The sequence below is a fragment of the Hipposideros armiger genome, unplaced genomic scaffold, assembly GCF_001890085.2.
Source record: "Hipposideros armiger isolate ML-2016 unplaced genomic scaffold, ASM189008v1 scaffold_541, whole genome shotgun sequence".
NCBI classification, from domain to species: domain Eukaryota; kingdom Metazoa; phylum Chordata; class Mammalia; order Chiroptera; family Hipposideridae; genus Hipposideros; species Hipposideros armiger.
The window spans coordinates 971,172-994,551 of NW_017731891.1; the positions used below are offsets into that span (position 1 = coordinate 971,172).

The 23,380-nt window shown below is 38.5% G+C and overlaps 1 protein-coding gene across 1 annotated transcript in view; it reads right to left on the reverse strand.

Annotated features, from left to right (window-relative positions):
• Positions 1 to 23,380, reverse strand: part of NEK5 (NIMA related kinase 5) — an 87,703-nt gene that overhangs the window by 46,150 nt on the left and 18,173 nt on the right. The window contains exons 5-10 of the mRNA XM_019668894.1: positions 22,277 to 22,360; positions 22,115 to 22,185; positions 20,904 to 20,990; positions 18,268 to 18,322; positions 589 to 789; positions 430 to 511 (exon numbers count right to left, since the gene is read on the reverse strand). Coding sequence (XP_019524439.1) covers positions 430 to 511; positions 589 to 789; positions 18,268 to 18,322; positions 20,904 to 20,990; positions 22,115 to 22,185; positions 22,277 to 22,360 — 580 coding nt within the window. The remainder of the gene's footprint in view (positions 1 to 429; positions 512 to 588; positions 790 to 18,267; positions 18,323 to 20,903; positions 20,991 to 22,114; positions 22,186 to 22,276; positions 22,361 to 23,380) is intronic.

Below are 23,380 nucleotides of genomic sequence, written 5' to 3' on the forward strand. Positions count from 1 at the left end.
ATCACCAATCTATTCTCTCTATTTAAAAATGAAATAAACTTCATTTCATCATCTCATGTGTGTCTGTGAACCTTCTCTTACTCTCGATCCTGTCCCTACACAAAAGTTAAGTTTGGAGTCTACCTCGTCAAACATCTCTTCATTAGCAAATCTACCACTTCATGAAGTTTTCCTTACTAATAAGCAGAGAGGAGATGATTCCTCCAGGTCATACATGAACTAGATATACAGGCACACCCAATAGTCACCACTGGACAAGATGATTTTTCTGCTGCTTATACTGCTCATATTTTTTAAATGTCCATGTTCAATACAGTTGGTGAAATTTCCCTGCTAATGTTGTCATATTATTAATGTAACATATTATGACTCACCATGTGAGATACATGTAATAAATGTTTTTTGATTGCATAGTTAAATCATTCATACCTTGGACTGCCTTCCCAGCAGGTTGAGAAACTGACGATCTTGCTCCACATATGAGGTTGTGATTAAATTCTTCCTGAATGGCCTAAAACCGAACATGAGTCAAGGACCTATTAACTGAAATCTCTGTCAAAATCCAGGCAGAACAACCTCAAAACTCACCTCAGGAGTCATGTACTTGGCAATAAGATTCTCTAAAAAGGGCTTTTTCAAAATGGAATTAATAGATGGCCGATCTCGGGGAGATACTTGAAAGAGCTGAGATATCAAGGACCGTAGGTCACGGGAAAACCTTGGAGATACTGGGACAAAATGTGCTTGACAAATCTTTAGAACCAGCTGATGTAGGTTGTTACCCTCAAACTGAAAGGATAAGAAATAGTAATACCAAATTAGAGAAAAATCCAATACTAGTATTTAAAATAATAACATCATGAAACAAAACAAATTATAAATGCTTCAGTTACAAGCACCATGGTCCACCCTAAATTGTTTTCATCAACTAATATTTCATGAGTAGATATTGTAGGCAATTACTCAATGAGATGGCATGTTATTTATGACAAGACTCTTTTAGTGTTAATTTTTTCTTATAATCAATATTTACTCATAAAAAACTGGAAGGTACAGGAAGTTATAAACAGTCAGGGAAAATATGTATAATTTCACTACCCAGAAGTATGTTACCTCCTAATCTTGTTTAAAAATAATGTTTATTTTATAAAGTTGAGGTCATAATGATACAAAATTTTATATCTTGCTTTTTAAATTAGCATAATATAAGCATTTTCTCAAAAATTCTTCAAAAACCAGAAAGTCTTCCATAGTATGAAATCACCAGTTACTTACAAATATAGTTACACATTATATAACATTTCAGTCAACCATGGACTGCACACATGATGGTGGTCCAATAAGATTGCAATGGCTTAGATCAGAAACAATGCAGCATGAGGGGTCCCTCTTGATCGCTCCCCTTGAAGTTACAAGTTAAACAGCTATAATTCAACAAAGGATTCCCTGTGCAACACACAAACATGTCTGAAAGATCTGCACATAGAAACATCTGAAGGTGGGTAACTAGGGATGAACAGGGAAAGAGGGAAAGGACAAGAGCAGAGATGGATGCCATAGGCGCAGCCTGGAGTTCACTGTGGTCCCCGGAAAGGGGAGGATTCAGCTTGCAGGTGCACTGTCTGTGGCTCTGAGCTTTCCTGCCTGAGTGATCAGCATATAATAAGGCTGAACCCAGCGATTGGAACAAAGACCAAAAGCAGAAGTGCAATAGCTGTGGTCTAGCAGCCCTGCTGCCAGGCCAAGAACAAAGCCACAGAGCTGGGCAGCCTCTCCTCACTCTCCCAGAGCTCACCTCCCCACACTTTCCCAAAGCAAGCATGGCACCGCAGAAAAAACTATAGCAGTGAGTGTCAGGTTAAAGAGCAGAATATCTACAGCCCTGAAACTGGAGAGACAGTTCCTGAGCAGCAGACTCACACTGTGGCTATTCCTAGGGACAAAGGTGGAGATAGAGAGGTGAAGCAGCTGAGGTCTGGCAGTCGCCATTACTGGGAGTTGAACAAAGCCACAAACACACCAGCAGCCTCTCTCATTTCACCCCACCCCGATCTTTCATGGCTAATCCCAGCAGGGGCACCTGTGACACCTCAGGCAGCACAGCACTGCATCTGGCTGCAGGGGCAGCACTAGAATTTCAGGGGCTCAGAACCCCATCACCTATCATATTCTCCCATGGTGGTGGTGCCCTGAGACGTAAGCGACAGGGTCACCCATCTCCCCAGGGAATATAAGGTATCTTCCACTACAAGAAGTCAGAACAGCTCAAGAGAAAATAAAACATTCTGTTGCCACCTACTGGAAAACCAAAGAAAGACTTCTTATTAACCTGCTCCAGAGCTCATTTCCATAGATGCCAAAGCAGAGAAATGATCCATCAAAATCAATGAACAACCAAGGTAACAAGGTAGCTCAGAAAAAAAAAAAGAAAGAAAAATCTCCAGAAGATGAACTTAAACATGGAAATATGTGGCTTAAATGACAGAGAATTCAAGATTTCAGTTCTGAAAAAAAAACAAAAACCAACAAGATGCAAGAAAACTCAAATAGGTGGTTTGATGAACTCAGGAATAAAATCAATGAACAAAATGAATACTTTACCAATGAGATTTGAATTTTTAAAAAGAATCAAATAGAAATTCTGGAACTGAAGAACTCAATAAAAGATATGAAGAGTGAAATAGTGAGCTCAGGAAATAGAGCAGACCAGATGGAAGAAAGAATTGGTGATATCAAAGACATCATGATGCAGATGGAAGAAGACAGAGACTTGAGAGTAAAAAAAATAAAAGAACTCTATAACAACTATCTGACTTCATCAGAAAAAGCAACATAATAATAGTGGGTATACCAGAAGGAGAAAAGAGGGAGAGGAGAACAGAGAGCTTATTCAAACAACTAGTCAACAAGAATCTCCAAAACCTATGAAAAGAACTGGACCTTCAAATCCAAAAAGCAAACAGAACACCTAATTATCTCAATCCAAAGGCCTTTTCCAAGGCACATTATATTAAAACTGTCAAAAATTAATGACAGAGAAAGAATTCTCAAGGCAGCCAGGGAAAAAAAGACAGTAACCTATAAAGGAAAACCTAGTGGATTATCATCAGATTTTTCAACAGAAACTCTAAAAGCTAGGGGGGAGTGGAATCAAATATTCAGACTATTAAAAGAGAATAATTACCAGCCAAGAATGAAGTACCCAGCAAAGTTATCCTTTAGGTATAAAGGAGTAATAAAGATGTTTCCAGACATACATAAGCTGGGGGAATTTTCCACCACAAGTCCTGCATTACAGAAAATAATGAAGGGGGGATTATTTTACCTGAAACAAAAAGACAAAAGGATACAAAACTATGAGTAAGATGACTAACAGACAAACAGAAGCAGGAAATGGCAACTCCTATTCAGAATAGGGTATTATACACTTAAATAAAGGTTAAAGGGGTTAAAATCATAAAAAAGAAAAAGAGAAGAGGAAGACAATTGCTAAAGAAATGAAGAAATGAACTCATAGCATAAATAAAGATAATTTGTGACAACAAAACATAAAAGGGGAGGGGGGTGAATGTATGAATTTGCAAAAGGGAATGGAGATAAGATGCATACAGAATAAAAGGGACGACTATATATGAAACTTTCTTTTGCATAAACAAATTAGTTTCAGGTGTACAAAACAATGTAATAGTTAGACATTTACTCCCTTCACAAAGTGTTAACCCCCCTCCCCCAATCTACTACCCCTCTGACATCATATATAGCTGTTACAATTCCATTAACTCTATTACTTATGCTGTACTCAACATCCTGTGACTATTATATATATATATATATATAATTATAGTTGACATTCAATATTATTCTGCTTCAGCTTCAGGTGTACAGCACAGTAGACAGGCATCTACACGATCCATGAAGTGATCTCCCTGATAAGAAAAGTACCCATCTGACACGCTACAAAATCTTTACAACATTATTGATTATATTCCCCAAGCTGTCTTTTGTATCCCTGTGGCAATATTGTGGCTACCAATTTGTGCTTTCTAATCCCCTCACCTTCTCCCTCATCCCCACCCCTCTCCCATCTAGCAACCATCAGTTTTTTTCTCTATATCTCTGAGACTATTTCTGGTTAGTTTGCTCATGTATTCTGTTCTTTAGATTCCACATATAAGTGAGATCATATTGTTAATGGTAACCACTCAAAAAAAATCCAGAACTGAGACACATAACATAAAAAAAGAAGAAAACAATCATAGGATACCACCAAACTAAAATAACAGATGGAAACACAAGGGCAAAGAAACAATGGAGAAACTGAACTATAAAATTAAAGGTAAAATGGCTATAGGAAATCCTCATATATCAATAATCACCCTAAATGTAAAACTCACCAATAAAAAAGCACAGAGTAGCAGATTGGATCAAGAAAACAAAACTCAACCATATGTTGCCTTCAAGAGACACATCTCAGCTGCAAGGACAAATATATTGGGTTGTCAGAAAAGTCATGACGTATTTATTCTATTTTTTTGTTGCAAAAATGCGTCATGACTTTTCCGACAACCCAATAGACTCAAAGTGAAAGGGTAGAAAATGATACTCCAAGCAAAATGGCATCCAGAGAAAAACAAGTGTAGCCATACTTATATCTGACGAAATAGACTTCAAGATAAAAAAGGTAACAAGACACAAAGATGAACATTTCATAATGATAAAGGAAACAATACCTCAAGAAGACATAACACTTATCAATATATATGCTCCAAATGAGGGAGCACTAAACTATATCAAGCAACTACTAACAGAACTAAAGGGAGAAACTGAATAAAACACAATTATAGTACGGGATCTAAACACCCCATTGACAGCTGTGGATCGATCGCCCAAACAGAAAATCAATAAGGAGGATTCGAGGGGAAACTGGCAGCTTTGAGGAGGGTTCCCTGAGTTCTCCCCTGGAAAATCGCCGCATTTCAACTGCTGTAACTCTTCAAACGGACCTCTACTCAACACAGAGCAGCTAAGAGACTCGCATGCCGATTATCGGAAGGTGGGCACACCGGGGGAGTTGGGGAAAAGGAAGGCGAGACACATGGAGGCGCAGCCCGCACCCCCGGCTGCTGAGACACGCGGCCTCAGAGAGAGCAGATCGGAGAGTGTTCCCGCCGCTCGCTCCCTGCGCCTCGCGACCCACCTAGAGTGTAGCGGGAGTGCAATGCTTTGCAGTCTGAGGCAGAAGCCTTGGACTGCGAGAGTGGGGGAAGAGAGAGAGGAGACGTGGGTGCAGAGGCGAGGTCCACACCCACGGCTGCGGAGCCGCAGGACCCCAGGAGACAGAGCGGAGAGTGCTAAAGGGGACAGGGCTCAGTCCCTGTGCCCACCCGGTCCAGCCGGGAGTGCAACAGGAGCTCCGCAGCATGCAAGCCTCAAACCCAGAGAGCGGGGGGAAAAGGGAAGCGAGATGCGTGGAGACGCAGTTCACACCCACAGCTGCGGAGACGTGAGACCCCAGGAGGCAGAGCGGAGAGCGTTGCAACAACAGGGTGGGCTCAGTCCCTGAGCCCCTGCGCCCCTGTGGTCCCTCCCAGAGTGCAGTAAGAGCTCGGTTGGAGCCTCTGAGGCAGAAGCCTTAGCTCAAAATGATGGTGGGACTTTTTTTTTATTTTTTTCTTTTTTTCTCGACAGAAAGCAAAAAAAAAAAAAACTGCATAGATAGGAACCCACTCCCACCCTCCCTCAGAAACCTTGGCCCCCGCCATGCCAGAGTCTTAAGCTGACCCCTGAATGGAGGAATAGGGTCAGATTACAGAGGTGCTCCTATTCCCAGGGGGTTGAGAAACTCCACATGAGAAGGGGCTGCAGAATGTGAGCCTACCTACTCCGCTCCCACCTCTCCTGCACGTCTTGGGAGGCAGGGCAACTTCAGCTGCTGAGTCACTCGCAGGCCTCCCCTGGCAGGTGGCTTTTAGCAGCTCTGAAATCTCACCCCCCCACACACACCCCCACAGCCTCCAGCGGAAAAAGTGCCGGAAGACGCACGCACATCGAGCCTTCTGGCTGCGCAGCACTCAGTGTGCCTTCGGGCAGGTGGGAGCAGAAACGGCATTGACTTTGTAAAAACTACCAATCACACCTCCTAACCCCACTCGCCTACAATAGACCTGCATTGCCAGGGTCACTCTAGGCGCCAGGTGGCCGGCTCTGCCCCCACAAAATGCAGAGGAGTTTTTGTATAGCAGAGGACAACCTGGGGAGAGCTTGGTGGACTTTAGCCAAGACTGGCACTGGTTGTTGTTTATTATTTTGGTGTGTTTTTTGTTTTTGTTGTTTTGTTTTTTGGAGGTGTTTGGGGGTTTTCTTGGTTTTGTTGTTTTTTTTTTCTATTTCATTATTATCATTTTTAGTTTTTAATATAGGCATATATGTAAGTGTATATATGTGGATATATATGTCCATATATATGGGTGTGTAGACATATATATTTTTTTCTCTCTCTCTTTCTTTCCTTCTTTCTTTTCTACCCCCCCTCTCTCCCTTCTTTTCTTCTTTCTTTTCACTGCTCTACTTTCCTCCTTCTTTCCATTTTTCTGCAATTCTTTTTTTTGGGGGGGGGGTGTTGCTATTTTGTTTCTCATGTTTATTCTATTTTTTAATTTATTGTATTTTATTTTATTTTAGTTTTTTTTGTCCTTTGTTTTTTTGTTGTTGCTTTGTTTTTGTTTGTTTTCTTCTTTTGTATGTTTGATATTTCTGTACATGTTGAGTGTAGGCTGTTGGTTGATTTTTACATGTGAGAGTATCTAGTTTCCTTTGGTGGTTGTTGTGGTTGTGCTTGTTGATCTGTTTTGCTCTAAAATCGCTCTGCAGCAGGGCCCAGACAAAGAGGCACAAGAATCATCACACCCAGAGGCCAACTTCAGATAAAACCAGAGCATTACAGGGTTTGACCTACAAGAGTCACATCCAAAGGGAAATCACTACAGGTACAAGAGCCCATAGGGGCCAAGCCTCATTGGAGGGGTCAACCCTCACACAGCAGCTCATAAACTGTGGACACAGCTAATCCTCACAGCTAGTCAGCTTCGGAGTCAATCCCACCTACTGACAAGCCAAAAGCAATCAAAGCACAACTTCAACAGAAGACACACAACACAAAGGAACACCTCTGGTACACATGCACAGGAGAATAGGAAGACTGAATAATTCAAATATAAAGGACATATATCACATAAGTCCACCCAGAAAAGAGTGAGAGACCTAGGGAAACTACCTATTACATTGAAGCAAGCATAAAGAGTAAGACAGAATGGGGAAACAAGTAAACACATGCCAAACAAAAGAACAGAAGAAACCTCCTGAATCAGTGGAACTAGAGGAAATAGAGGTAAACAACCTATCAGAGACAGAGTTCAAAACACTGATTATTAGAATGTTCAAGGAAATTAATGAGAATATAAAGAAGGATAGAGAAATCATGAAAAACAACCAGCTAGAACTAAAGAATACAATTACTGAATTAAATAACAAACTCGATGGAATTACTAGCAGATTGGATGAAGCAAAGGATCGAATCAGTGACTTAGAAGACAAGATAGCAGAGATCATCCAAGTGGAACAACAAAAAGAAAAAAGAATAAAAAACAATGAAAACAGCTTAAGAGAGCTGGGCAACAACATCAAGCGCAACAACATGCGCATCACAGGAATACCAGAAGGAGAAGAGAGGGAGCAAGGGATCGAGAACATATTTGAAGTAATAATGTCTGAAAACTTCCCTAATCTGGCAAAGGAAATTGACATACAAGCCCAGGAAGTACATAGAATTCCAACCAAGATGATCCCAAACAGGCCCACACCAAGACACATTATAGTAAAAATGGCAAGGGTTAAAGACAAAGACAGAATCCTAAAAGCAGCAAGGGACAGGCAGCAAGTTACTTACAAGGGTACCCCCGTAAGAATATCAGTCAACTTTTCTACAGGAACTTGGCAGGCCAGAAGGGAGTGGCAGGAGGTTTTCAAAGTGATGCAAAACAAAAGCCTACGACCTAGATGCTTTGTCCTGCAAGGTTATCATTTAAAACTGAAGGAGAGATCAAGAGTTTTCCAGAAAAGAATAAGCTAAAGGAATTCATTACTACCAAGTCAGCACTGCAGGAAATGTTAAAAGGACTTCTTTAAGCAGAGGAAAGAGAAAAACAACCTAACAAAGGAAGACCAGGAACACAAATAACAAAATGGCAATAACTATGCACCTATCAATAATCACATTAAATGTAAATGGATTAAATGCTCCAATCAAAAGACACAGGGTAGCTGAATGAATAAGAAAGCAAGACCCTTGCATATGCTGTACACAAGAGACTCATCTCAGATCAAAAGACACATACAGGCTGAAAGTAAAGGGATGGAGTAAAATATTTCATGCAAATGGAACCGAGAAAAAAGCTGAAGTAATGATACTTATATCAGATAAAATGGACTCTAAATTGAAGAATATAATAAAGGACAAAGAAGGGCACTTCATAATAATAAAGGGATTGATCCAACAAGAGGACATAACCCTAGTAAACATCTATGTACCTAACATAGGGGCCCCTAAATATATAAAACAAATATTGACAGACATAAAAACAGAGATCAATAGTAATTCTATCATAGTAGGGGACTTCAACACCCTGCTGTCACCAATGGACAGATCCTCCAGACAGAAAATCAATATGGAAACAGAGACCTTAAATGACACATTAGGCCAGCTGGATTTAACTCATATTTTCAGAGCATTTCACCCCAAAGAACATACATTCCTCTCAAGTGCACATGGAACATATTCCAAGATAGACCACATGTTAGGCCACAAAACAAGTCTCAATAAATTTAAACAGACTGAAATCATATCAAGCATCTTCTCCGACCACAATACTATGAAACTAGAAATCAATTACAAGAAGAAAGCAGAAAGCACACAAATACATGGAGGCTGAATAACATGTTACTATTGGGTTGTCAGAAAAGTCATGACACATGTTTGAGACAGATGGCACTAGTTCATTTTTGGAAGTACTAGAGTCATTCGCATGTATGTTATTGCTATATCATTTGACAGCTGACAGTTCTAGCTTTGTTCTAAAAAAAAATGAGAGATTTGGTTGAGTTTTGGAGATTTTACAAGTTGAAGATGGAAGACCAAACTGTGCATTTTTGCCATATTTTACTGGTTTACTTCCATTAAAAAAAAAAGTGCATCAAGCTTGTGAAAAGTTGCATGAAATTTATGGTAACAATGCTCTACAAGAACGTCAGTGCCAACGATGGTTCACAAAATTCCATGCTGGTGATTTTGATCTTAACAGTGCTCCTCGGTCAGGGAGGCCCACCGAGGTCGATGACGACAAAATAAAGGCATTGATCAAGTCAAACCCACATTACATAACACGAGAGATTGCAGAAACATTGAACATCCATCATTCAAGCATTCATAACCATCTGAAGAAGCTGGGATACATAAGCAAGCTCCATATTTGGGTTCCACATGAACTCAAAGAAGTTCATTTGACGATGCATATAAACATCTGCAATATGCTCATTAAACATGAGGAAAATGATCTTTTTTTGAAGTGACTGATAACTGGCGATGAGAAGTGGATTGTTTACAACAACGTGGTGTGCAAACGGTCTTGGTCTAGATGTGATGATTTGCCTCAAACGACATCAAAAGCAGACATTCATCAGAGGAAAGTTATGCTCTTAGTGTGGTGGCATTTTAAAGGTGTCGTGTTTTTCGAGCTCCTGCAAAGGAACCAAACAATCAATTCAAATGTGTACTGTTGGCAATTGGATAGTTTGAACGAATCTATCATCCAGAAACGTCCAGAGATTGTTCATTGTAAAGGAGTTATGTTCCATCGCGACAATACAAGACCACACACAAGTTTGATCACCTGTCAAAAATTATTGGAGCTTGGATGGGATGTGTTGCCACACCCACCATACTCGCCTGACCTTGCACCATCAGATTTCCACTTGTTTTGCTCTCTTTAAAAGTCCTTGCATGGTATAACATTCAATTCAAATGAGGCAGTAAATCAACACCTTGTTCAGTTTTTTGCAAATAAAGACAGGTCCTTCTATGAACAAGGAATTATGAAACTCACTGAAAGATGGCAAAAGGTTATCAAACAAAATGGCAATATATCGTTTGGTCTGTGTTCTTTATATAAATAAATGACCTTTGAAAAACATAGACAAAATATGTCATGACTTTTCCGACAACCCAATAAATAGTGAGAGGGTCAAAAATGAGATCAAGGAGGAAATCAAAAGATACCTCGAGACAAATGAAAATGAAAACACCATGACCCAAAATCTCTAGGATGCAGTGAAAGCAGTCCTCAGAGGGAAGTTCATAGCAGTACAGGCCTACCTAAAGAAGCAAGAAAAATCTCAAATCAACAGGTTATCCTTACACCTCAGGGAGCTGGAAAAAGAACAGCAAAATTAGCCCAAAGGGAGTACATGGAAGGAGATAATAAAGACCAGAGCGGAAATAAACAAAATAGAGACCAGAAAAACAATACAAAAGATCAACAAAACCAAGAACTGTTTTTTTGCAAAGATAAACAAGATTGACAATCCTCTAGCCAGATTCATAAAAAAAAAAAGAGAGGACTCAAGTTAGTAAAATCAAAAATGAAAGAGGTGAAGTGACAACAGACACCACAGAAATACAAAAAATTTTAAGAAATTACCATGAGCAACTATATGCCAACAAATATGACAATGTGGAAGAAATGGATAATTTTGTAGAAGCATACAACCTTCCAAAGCTAACTCAAGAAGAAACAGAAAACCTGACTAGACTGATTACCACCAAGGAAATTGAATCAGTAATCAACAAGCTCCCAACAAACAAAAGCTCTGGACCAGATGGCTTCACAACAGAATTTTACTAAACATTCAAAAAAGAATTATCACCTATTCCTCTCAAACTATTCGAAAAAATCCAGAAAAAGGGAAGGCTCCCAAACTCTTTCTATGAAGCCACTATCACCCTGATTCCAAAACCAGACAAAGACAGTACAAAAAAAAAAACAACTACAGGCCAATATCCCTGATGAACATACATGCAAAAATCCTCAACAAAATTTTTGCAAACAGAATACAGCAATATATTAAGATCATACACCATGATCAAGTGGGTTTCAACCCGCAAATCAATTAATGTGATACACCACATCAACAAAATGAAAAATAAAAATCATATGGTCATATCAATAGATACAGAAAAAGCATTTGACAAAATACAGCAATGATTTATGATAAAAACTCTTAGCAAAGTGGGAATAGAGGGATCATATCTCAACATCATAAAGGCCATATACAATAAGCCCATAGCTAACATCATACTCAATGAGGAAAAACTAAAACCATTCCCCTTAAGATCAGGAACAAGACAAGGCTGTCCACTTTTTCCCCTTGAATTCAACATAGTTCTGGAAGTTCTAGCCACAACAATCAGACAAGAAAAAGAAATAAAAGGCATCCTTTGTACAAGGAGCAAGTAAAATTGTCATTATATGCAGATGACATGATACTATAGAAAGAGAACCCCAAAGACTCCATCAAAAAACTATTGGAACTGATAGATGAGTTCAGTAAGGTAGCAGGATACAAAATCAATATTCAGGAATCAGTCGCATTTGTATATACCAATAATAAAATATCAGAAGGAGAAATTAACAGTCCCATTTACAATTGCTTCAAGGACTATAAAATACTTAGGAATAAATTTAACCAAAGAAATAAAAGACCTGTACTCAGAAAATTATAAGGCATTGAAGAAAAAAATAAAAGAAGATACAAATAAATGGAAAAACCTACCAAGCTCATGGATAAGAAAAATTAATATAGTTAAAATATCCATACTGCCTAAAGCAATATATAGATTCAATGCAATTTCTATCAAACTACCAAGGGCATTTTTCTCACAAATAGAACCTATAATCCTAAAATTTATATGGAACCATAAAAGACCCCAAATAGCCACGGCAATCCTGAGAAATAAGAACAAAGTCAAGGGTATCATGGTACCAACATCAAAACATACTACAAGGCTACAGTAATCAAAACAGTATGGTACTGGCATAAAAACAGGCACATAGATCAATGGAACAGAATAGAGAGCCCAGAAATAAATCCATGCAAATATGGACAGTTAATCTATGACAGTGGAAGCAAGAATTTACATTGGTATAAAGATAGTCTATTTAATAAATGGTGCTGGGAAAATTGGACTGACACATGCAAAAAAATGAAATTGGACCACCTCCTTACGCCATATATAAGAACAAATTCAAAATGGATTAAAGACTTAAATGTAAGACCTGAAACCATAAAACTCCTAGAAGAAAATATAGGGAGTAAATTTGCAGGCATTACCCTGAGCAATATTTTTACTGATACATCCCCACAGGCAAGGGAAGTAAAAGAAAAAATGAACATATGGGATTACATTAAACTTAAAAGTTTTTTCACAACAAAGGAAACCATCAATAATATGAAAGGAAGCCTACTAAATGGGAGAAGATATTTATCAATGATATATTTAATAAGAGGTTAATATCCAAAATTTATAAAATACTCATGCAACTCAACACCAAAAAAACAAACAACCCAAGTAAAAAATGGGCAGAGGCTATGAAGAGACATTTCTCTAAAGAGGACATACAGATGGCCAACAGGCATATGAAAAAATGCTCAACCTCACTAATTATTAGAGGAATGCAAATAAAAACCACAATGAGATACCACTTAACTCCAGTCAGAATAGCTATCATCAATAAATCAACAAACAACAAATGCTGGTGAGGTTGTGGGGAAAAGGGAACCCTGGTACACTGTTGGTGGGACTGCAGAGTGGTGCAGCCACTATGGAAATCAGTATGGAGGTGTCTCAAAAAACTGCACATGGAACTACCTTATGACCCAGCAATTCCACTCTTAGGTATATATCCAGAAAAACCCAAGACACTAATTCGAAAAAATATATGCACCCTTATCATTGCAGCACTATTCACAATAGCCAAGACTTGGAAACAATCAAAATGCCCATCAGTAGATGACTGCATTAAGAAACTATGATACATTTACACAACGGAGTATTACTCAGTTATAAAGAAGAAGGAAATAGTACCATTTGCAATGATATGGATGGATCTAGAGAACATTATGCTAAGTGAAATAAGTCAGTTAGAGAAAGACAAATACCGTATGATCTCACTTATATGTGGAATCTAAAGAACTGAATAAATGGGAAATGTAAACAGAAATAGTCTCAGAGACACAGGAAAAACTGATGGTTGCTAGTTCAGAGGGGGTGGGGATGAAGGAAAAGGAGAAGGGACAAGACAATATAAATTGGTAAGTACAATATTGCCCCAGGGATAGAAAAGACAGTCTGGGGAATATAATCAATAATGTGGTAAATATTTTTTAGGGGCCAGATGGACTCATGTCTTGTTAGGGAGACCACTTCATAGACGGCGTACGGGCCTGACCATTCCACTGTACATCTGAAGCTGATGTTGAATAATATTGTATGTCAACTATAATTTTATTTTATTTTATTTTATTTTATTTTTAAAAAAGATTTTATTGGGGAATTAGGGAGGGGAACAGCATTCAGGAATCGGGGAAGAGGAACAGACAAGTTGCTGTCCTTTTGTTCTTCAGTCTAGTTGTGGAGGATGTCGCTTCACTGGCCCATATTGGTATTATCATTGTGCTCTTTCTGGGTGAGGCAGATCAGTTGCCAGCCACTGGACAGCCGCTCACAGTGACTCTTGTCAGCTCACGCTGGCTGCCGGCTGCTCATGCTGGCTGCCAGCCACTCACGGTAGCTTATGGCAGCCCACTGCAGCTTCACTGCAGCCTACGTTGTTGCTGGTGACTCACGGCAGCCCAGCTCCAGATAGAGCTGTTGTTCACCATCTTAGCTGCAGAGGGCACAGCGTCACTGGCCCTAATGCGGGATCTGAACCGGGCTCTGCTGCTCAGACCTGGTGTCCCAAGCCAACTCTTACCCAATGCACCACTCGGCCAGCCCAACTATAATTTTATGTACATGTAGTCATGGGATGTGGAGTATAGTGTGGAAATGGAGTAAATGGAATTTTAATAGATATGTATGATATCGGGGGTGGGAAGGGCAGTGGATGGGCGGAGGAGGTTTGTCACTTTGTGAGGGGTGAAAAGGATAACTATTGCATTTTTTGTACACCTGAAACTAAAAAAAAAAAAAAAAAAAACCGGGGTACATTTACACAATGTAGTATTAATCAGCTATAAAGAAGAAGGAAATCGTACCATTTGCAATGATATGGATGGACCTAGAGAACATTATGCTAAGTGAAATAAGTTAGTCAGAGAAAGACAAATACCGTATGATCTCACTTATATGTGCAATCTAAAGAACTGAATAAATGAGTAATGTATACAGAAATAGTCTCAGAGACAAAGAGGAAACACTGATGATTGCTAGATGGAACGGGGGTGGGGATGAGGGAGAAGAAGAAGGGATTAGACAACATAAATTGGTAACTACAATATTGAAATTGCAACAAAAGAATAAAATACCTAGGAATAAACTTAACAAAGGATGTGAAAGATATACACTGAAAATTAAAAGATATTATTAAAAGAAATTGAAGAAGGTATAAAGAAATGGAAAGAGGGGCCGGCTGAGTGGCGCGATGGTTAAGAACTCGCTTGGGATGCCAGAGGGCCCCGGTTCGGATCCCACATATGAGGGCCAGTGACACTGCCCTCTACAGCTAAGATGCTGAACAACAGCTCAACCTGGAGCTGGGCTGCCATGAGTCGCCGGTGACGGTGTAGGCTGCAGCCCCTTGCTGCAGTGGGTTGCCATGGGCTACCGTATGTAGCCAGCAGCCAGCGTGAGCGGCCAGCAGCCGCAGTGAGCGGCTGTCCAGAAGCCGGCGACTGATCTGCCTCACCAGAGAAGAGCGCAATGATGGTGCCAACTTGGGCCAGTGAAGCAACGTCCTCCACAACTAGATTGAAGAACAAAACGACAGCAACTTGTCTGTTCCCCTTCCCCCAATTCCCTAGCACTGTTCCCATTCCCCCAATTCCCCAATAAAAATCTTAAAAAAAAAAAAAAAGAAATGGAAAGAAAGAATCACTAGTTAAAATGGCCATATTACCCAAAGCAATATGCAGATTTAATGCAATCCCCATCAAAATTCCAACCACATTTTTTAAAGAAATAGAACAAAAAAATCATCAGATTTATCTGGGATCACAAAAGACCCCAAATAGCCAAATCAATCCTGAGAAAAAAGAACAAGGCGGGAGGTATCACACTCCCTGACTTCAAGTTATACTACAAAGTGACAATAATTAAAACAGCATGATATTGGCAGAAAAGCAGACACACAGCCCAATGGAACAGATTTGAGAGCCCATAAATAAACCCTTGTATGTATGGGCAAATAATTTTCCTCAAAGGAGTCAAAAGCATACAAAGGAGAAAAGAAAGCCTCTTCAGTAAATGGTACTTGGAAAATTGGAAAGCCACATGCAAAATAAAAACATTAGACAGCTATCTGTCACCATACACCAAAATTAACTCAAAATAGATCAAAGACCTAAATATAAGACCTGAAACAATAAATTGCACAGAAGAAAACCTTGGTACTAAACTATGGACCTTGGTCTTAGGATTCTATGAATTTGACCTCAAAGGCAAGGGAAGTAACAGCAAAAATAAATGAATGGAACTATATCAAACTAAAAATCTTCTGCACAACAAAAGAAACCATCAACAAAACAAAGAGGCAACCAACCGAATTGGAGAAGATATTTGCAAACAACACCTCCAATAGGGGCTAATATCCAAAATATATAAAGAACTTGTACAACTCAACAACAAAAAACCAAACAATCCAATTAAAAAATGGGCAGAGGACATGAACAGACACTTCTACCAACAAGCTACAAATGGCCAACAGATATATAAAAGATGTTCAGTCTCATTAGTTGCTAGGGAAGTGCAAATCAAAACCATGAGATAACATCTCACACCTGTTAGAATGGCTATTATCAATAAGACGAGTAATAACACATATTGGAGGGGTTGTGGAGAAAAAGGAACCCTCATACACTGCTAGGGGGAATGTACATTAGTATAGTCACTATGGAAAACAGTATGGAGATTCCTCAAAAAATTAAGAATAGAATTACCATATGACCCAGCAATCCCTCTTCTGTATCTACACAAAAAATCTGAAAACATTTTTCCACAAAGATATATGTACCCATATGTTCATTGCAGCATTATTCACTGTGGCCAAGATATGGAAACAACCAAAGTGTCCTTGGATAGATGACTGGATAAAGAAGTGGTAGTATATATATACAATGGAATATTATTCAGCCATAAGAAAAGATAAAATACTGAATTTGTAACAACATGGATGGATCTTGAGAATATAATGCTAAGTGAAATAATTCAGACAGAAAAAGACAAGATCCATATGATTTCACTCACATATGGGGTATAAAACTGAAAGCAACAAATGAACAAGACAAACAAGCAAAAACTCACAGACACATACAACAGTTTGGTGGTTACCAGAGGGTAAGAGAGGAGGAGGGCCGGCCGAGTGGCGCGTTGGTTAAGAGCTGGCTTGGGACTCCAGAGGGCCTCGGTTCGGATCCCGCATATGAGGGCCAGTGACACTGCCCTCTACAGCTAAGATACTGAACAACAGCTCAACCTGGAGCTGAAGGGCTGTGAGTCACCGGCGACGGTGTAGACTGCAGCCCCTGCTGCAGTGGGTTGCCATGGGCTACCGTGTGTAGCCAGTAGTCAGCATGAGCGGCCAGCAGCCTCAGTGAGGGGCCATCCAGAAGCCGGCGACTGATCTGCCTCACCCGGGAAGAGCGCAATGATGGTGCCAACTTGGGCCAGTGAAGCGACGTCCTCCACAACTAGACTGAAGAACAAAAGGACAGCAACTTGTCTGTTCCCCTTCCCCCAATTCCCCAGCACTGTTCCAATTCGCCAATAAAAATCTTTAAAAAAAAAAAAAAGAGAGGAGGAGGGAGGTAGATGAGGGTAAGGGGGTTCAAATATATGGTGATGGAAGATTTGACTGTGGATGGTGAACACAAAATGCAAATATATAGATGATGTATTAAGAATTGTACACTTGAAATCTATATAATTTTATTAACCAATGTCATCCCAATAAATTTAATAAAAAAGATTGTAATGGACTATAAGCAAAAAGTTTGTGATGTTGAAAGGAAAGGCTGGACCCAACTATGATGTTGAATTTACTGCTAGCTCTGGGTTGTTTAAATAGGCAGAGAGGCTCAGCATGCTCGCATAATAATGAAATCACCGAACAACACATATCTTAGAATGTATCTCTAATGTTAAGCGATGCATGACTGTAACAGCAATGTTCAGCAGCATGGTGTTGCAGTAAAGATATAGGTTTTGGTAAACACTAGCTGTGTGATATTGGAAAGTAATGCTGCTGATGATGATGACAATGACAGCTGTGTAGAAAACAGTTAACATGGAAGGCCTAACTCCGTTATCCTTAGAAAGGCCTGCTTACAGTATTGGCCCTTGGCTGATGCCTGGTAACTTAAGCTTCAGGAGAGTTCCCACAATTCCCTAAATGTTCAGAGTTGCTCTTTGCCTACACTGTTTATGTAAACAGTATGTTTATGCTGAACGCCTGCTGTCTTCCTGGGAGACTGGAAGCTTGGTACATGCCAGGTAGAGGTTGCCTACATGACCAGTCTCCAACAGAAATGTGGGCACTGGGTCTCCAATGAGCTTTTGTGGGCACGTGTGTTGTCACAACTTGTTGCTGAAGAAATTAGCGCATCCTGTGTGACTCCACTGGGACAGGCTCTTGGAAGCTTGTGCCTGGTTTCCTACAGACTTCGCCAATGCACCTTTTCCCTTTGCTGATTATTTATATTCACAGTTTTTTTTTAATGGAAATAGGCTACATATACTATTCTCCAATGTGCATTTTTTACTTTATAATATAGCTTGGACATCGTTCCGTGTCAGCATATATAGATCTATCATTTTTAATAGCTTGTTCATGTAATTTTTAACAACCTAGTAAAATAAACATTAACCTTTTTCTCTCAGAAGTTAATTTCATTTATATAGTTTCAATAATTCAAGATTAATTTGACAATTAACATACTTACAGGATGCTTGAGTGTGCAGAGCTCGTATAAGACACAGCCAAGAGACCAAATATCCCTGGAGAAGACAAGAGTTTACATGCTAAAAAATATCCATAGTTCTTAATAAAAGCCTTATATTTGTCCATCTTTATAATTTTATATAGGTTGACTAGTTTTTAGAAATTTTTAAGATACATTATCAATTCTTATTCTTACTACTATAAGAGGTAAAATAAAAACAATTTGTAGTTTGTCAGGGTCCTAGTGAAGAAAAGATATACAAATTTGCTACAATCTGATGGCTCAATATTTACTTCAACATCATGTGCTCAAACAAAATGGAATTTTGAGCAATTTGGAAGGAGGCAGGACTCAAACATGGATTTATTTTGATTCTAAAAGTAAATTTTGGTTGATTTAGAAAGGTATGTTCCCCTCAAGGCTATTGACAGAACCAACGTTTTATTAAGTGATGAAAATAGTACTGGAACTCAATAAACTTGAAAAACGTGCTTACAATATATGATTAGAGACTTGCTCTTTAGTACTTAGTACTTACTATTTATATGTGATTGGTTTAATTAAGAGTTAACTTATACAACAAAAAGCATAATTAAATCTAAGGGACCAAGGGAAACATAATGAGAAGTCAAGAAAGTGAGAAGATAGTCAAAGAGTCAAAACAAGAGGTATTCAGTAAGGTGAGGTAAATGGCTCCATTATTTAGCAACACTTCTTTTGAGTGGGGGCGTGTAGCAGAAGCAGAGAGAGATATACTACAGGTTTGAGTACAATGAAGGGTGATTACAGAAGAGGTAGGAAACAACTTCTGATTGGTTTCTAGAAATTTTCTAGAGTTTCTAGAAGCTCACTGATCACTTCCCCCCATCACACAAAATTTTCTCTTTACCTGGTCTTCCCTAGGCCCAAACTCCTCCTCTGTCCCAGAGCACCCTCTGCTGACAGTGTGGTGAATTCATGTGCCTACAGAGCTCTCCAGGATATGAAGCCACCTGGGACTGAGTGGCAACTTTTGTATGCCTTTGTACCTCCCTATGTGGTGAGGACTGTGGTAATCCTGGGGATGATTTCCTGCTCTAAAGGAGGCAGCTGATTATTGCTGAAAACTTCTAATTATCAGAATCACCAAATCAATATATTTGAATGTTGACCCAAATTCTCAAACAGCACAAAGAAACAGAACAGTGTTGCTTAGCTTAGGGCTCTCAGCTGGCAGCAGCACTAAACTCTGCTCTAGAGAGCATGCCCTTCCACCCAGCCCTATACTAGCTGCATTCCTGCTCAACTTGAGGCCAAATGCCTTTTTGGTGCCAGGGTATAGTTCCAAAAAAATACCTGTTCTTTTAGTATGTGGAGAAATGTTTACTATTCTTTTTGTAAATCTCTACCAGCTGGGTTTTGCTTTCCATTTCAGTTTCAAATCAAACAGCCAAATATCCCTTGGATATTTTTCTAAACAAATGGACAATTAACTCACAAAAGGAATTCAGTCTTCCTGATAGGCCAACTGGTTCAACTGGCAGCCATCTTTGACAAGTGAAATTTTTTTCCTTCTTACGTGGAAGTTAAAAACTACCTCATCTTCATCTTTTATCACTGTGTATTTTAATATTACTCCTCAGAGCTAGGCTCTGGTATCACATTCATAAAAACCAGCTGAGTTTTAAAGCTGGAAGATACCTTAATGATTACCTAGCCAACACTTTTGTTGGTATAGGTAGAGGAACTGCGGCCCACAGAGGTCAACTGATTTGGTCAAGCTGATGACAGAGCCCGGTGTGGGGGAGGAAGAAACTTTCCTCTACCCTCAAGGTTTTTTCAGTTGGTCTAATAAATATACATGAGAAAGATTAAGAAGAGAAAATAACCAAATTTAATTATATATGTACATATGGGAACCCTGCATACATGAGTCAGAGACCAACATACATGAGAAATTAGGGACAGAAAGGGGAAATGAAGTATATATGGCATTCTAAGCTAAGGATGAGGCAAGGTACCTTGGGGCTTCAGAGGGGAGGAAGGTCATTGCAGGACATAAGAAGAGCAGATAATATTCAGTAACTAAAAGTTTGCCCTGCCATATATAGGTCAAAAAGGCTATCTCTGATAATCTCTTATTATGGGCAAGGCCCCTAATTTCAATTCTTGTAGGTAATTAAAGGAGAGCAAAAGTTTCTCTTGAGTCTTGGTTGCCTTTAGCTCGAAATAATCCACATACCACAGAGGCACATCTTGGCGTGACTCATTCTGAACCCCTATACAAGACTAGGACTCCGAGTTCCTAATCCAGTGCTCTTGTCACCACACCACACTGCCTTCTATCTAGCCCACCTACAACACTTTTCTGCAATGTCCTAAGTAGTGCTTAGAAGACATGAAAGTCAAATACAAACATGGACATCACAATGACTGTAATTTTCAATATTATCCTTTCTATCACTTGTATTTTTAAATAAAGAAAATGTTCTTTATTCTAAATAAGTTCAAAAGCTTCTGGGAACATGAAGTGGCCAGGGACAGTCACTGAAATTGCCATTTCACACATGAAGAAAATGAAATTATAAAAGTACCATAAGAAAGAGAGAATCCATCAAATTTTACTGAAACTTTCAAACCAATAGTCAGCAACTCACGTTTTATTGTTGTAGGGCTTATTCTGACAGATCTCTGGAGACAGGTAGTAAGGTGTTCCAATACAAGTTTGAGCAAGTTCCATGGAACTAACAAATTATATTGAATAGCAAAATAACATAGCTTATTATTGGAGTAAGAAAAGGCTTAAGATATGAACATATAAAAAAGTATAAAAATGGATAACAAAATTTGATGCAGGCACATATTAAAATAAAGAACATATTGTACATTGATAACAGAATGATAAAAATAGTTGATATTTAAACTTATAATTCACCGCCCCAAAATCTACACACTAAAAGAATGTTATGGCCTAAAGTTTCAACAAAGAGGGACAATTGTCATATTACAAAAATTTCTCAGATGGAGAAAGAGTCCCTTATTTCCAATTATCAAAGTAATGTAATCTCTTGATCTAAAAATTTGGAAAATATGAAAGTAAATAAAGAAGAAAAAAGTTATCCATAATCTTACCACCCAAAAACAATTATTATTAAAATTGTGATAACTTTCCTTCCTATCTTTTTTCCATGCATATTTTTCACAGTACTGTGACCATAGTGTATCTAAAATTGAGAATTTCATTTTTTACCTAATATAACAAACATTTCTTCATATCATCAAGAAGTACTCAAAATCATGCTTGTTAGTGGCTATATACTATTCACGTACTGGCTATGCATTTAACCATTTAACCATTTCAGATAGATGATGTATTGCAGAATTGTACACATGAAACCTATGTAACTTCGATAACTATTGCCACTCCAATAAAATTTAATTTTTAAAAAAAGTAATAAAAAAATAAATTATTCCATTAGAACAAATTCCCAAAAATAGAACAGTTAAAAATCTTTTGAACTACCACCAAATTGTCTTCCAAACCAGTTACACCAATATATTCCCCCAGCATGTGTGAACTTGCCTGGTTCACTAAATTCTCACTAGCTTTATGCATATTAAAGTTATGTCTCATTTGGTAAGTTTAGATCACACTGCACAACATCGCCACCAACATTCTATTATGCCAAGATTTATCTTGAGAATTTTAATTTCAGACAAAGTACCATTTGAATGATTTAATAGATTTATATAAACAGTTAAATTATTTGGAAACCAAGCTTTTAATATCTTCTTAATTTACGATACCTAAAAGTATATATTTTGGCTGTTATGAATAGAAAAAAATATGATTTTGAAAAGTACTTACTTGTTCAGAACTTTTGCTATACCAAAGTCCCCAAGCTTTGCAACCATTCCGTTCTTGCTAAGAAAAATATTCTATAAATGGAGAAAACGCTATATTGTTTGAGAAATTTCAAAAACACAAAAGATCAGTTCTGTCTTGCTCTTCACTCTGATCTGTTGTTACCTGGGCTTTTATGTCCCTGTGTAAGATCTTCCTGTCATGAATATGTTTTAATCCCAGAGAAATCTGCACAAACCAACTCAGAATCTATAGAGGGAACATAAAACAAAACTAGTGAGTAGTCTGGTGGTCACTGAATTGTCTTCATAATAATATGCAAAAAGAGAAACAATGTATTTATGTATGTGCTTATATGAATGAAGCTAATTGATACACCATCTTATCATATTATATTCTTTTTACAGCTAGAAAAATGGAGGTGCAAAAGTCAATCCAAATGTGTTGGTATCAAAGGGAACTCCACATACACAAAAGACAAATAGAAGCAAGGGAGAGAGGAAGGCAGTTCATGATTTTCTTTGTTCTTAACACTAGATTCCTAACTGTATCAGGATGGTAGACTAGCAGCCCTGTTTCTTGATAACCCTGGTGCCACTGGTTTTTTCTTTTCAGTAGGAGGAGGATGCGAAGGGCAGAGAGAGAAAGATGAAGAAATGGATAGTATGTAAGGTTATTAAAAATTTTAATGAAATATCAATATATATGATTATAATATAAGAACAAAAATTTTACTTTTAAACTTTTTTTTTTTTTTTTTTTTTAGCTGAGCCATCCTGCCACCTGTTGGCAGCTCAGCGGCAGCTCAGCTCGGGCCAGACTCGAACCGCTGTTGCTCAGAGTTCAAACCTTTGAGCGAGCTCTTAACCAACTGAGCCTCTCAGCCGGCCCCTTAAACTTTTTAAAGCTTAACTTTTTTAGTCACGATTTAATTTTTCTTAGCTGGTCATGAGCCTCTTTAGTAAAATGTGTTCCGTGCCTACAGAGATTTATTTAAACTATCCTAAAATTCTATTCGTTCTTTGTCCTCCAAATTATACAGAAAGGAAAACCATAGGGGGAAAAAAGCCATATTCCAGATACTATAATTCAGTTGTAATTTTAGTTCTGTCCCACCAAAGGAAAATGTAATTCAAAATTTTGTAAAGTATTTTTGTTAAATGTGGCAAAATAATACCTAGATAGGAGGTTTCTACAAATATGGAATTTAATACATAATGTAAATGAGCATAGGAAAAATGCTTAATTAAATTTACAGAGGTTAGAGAT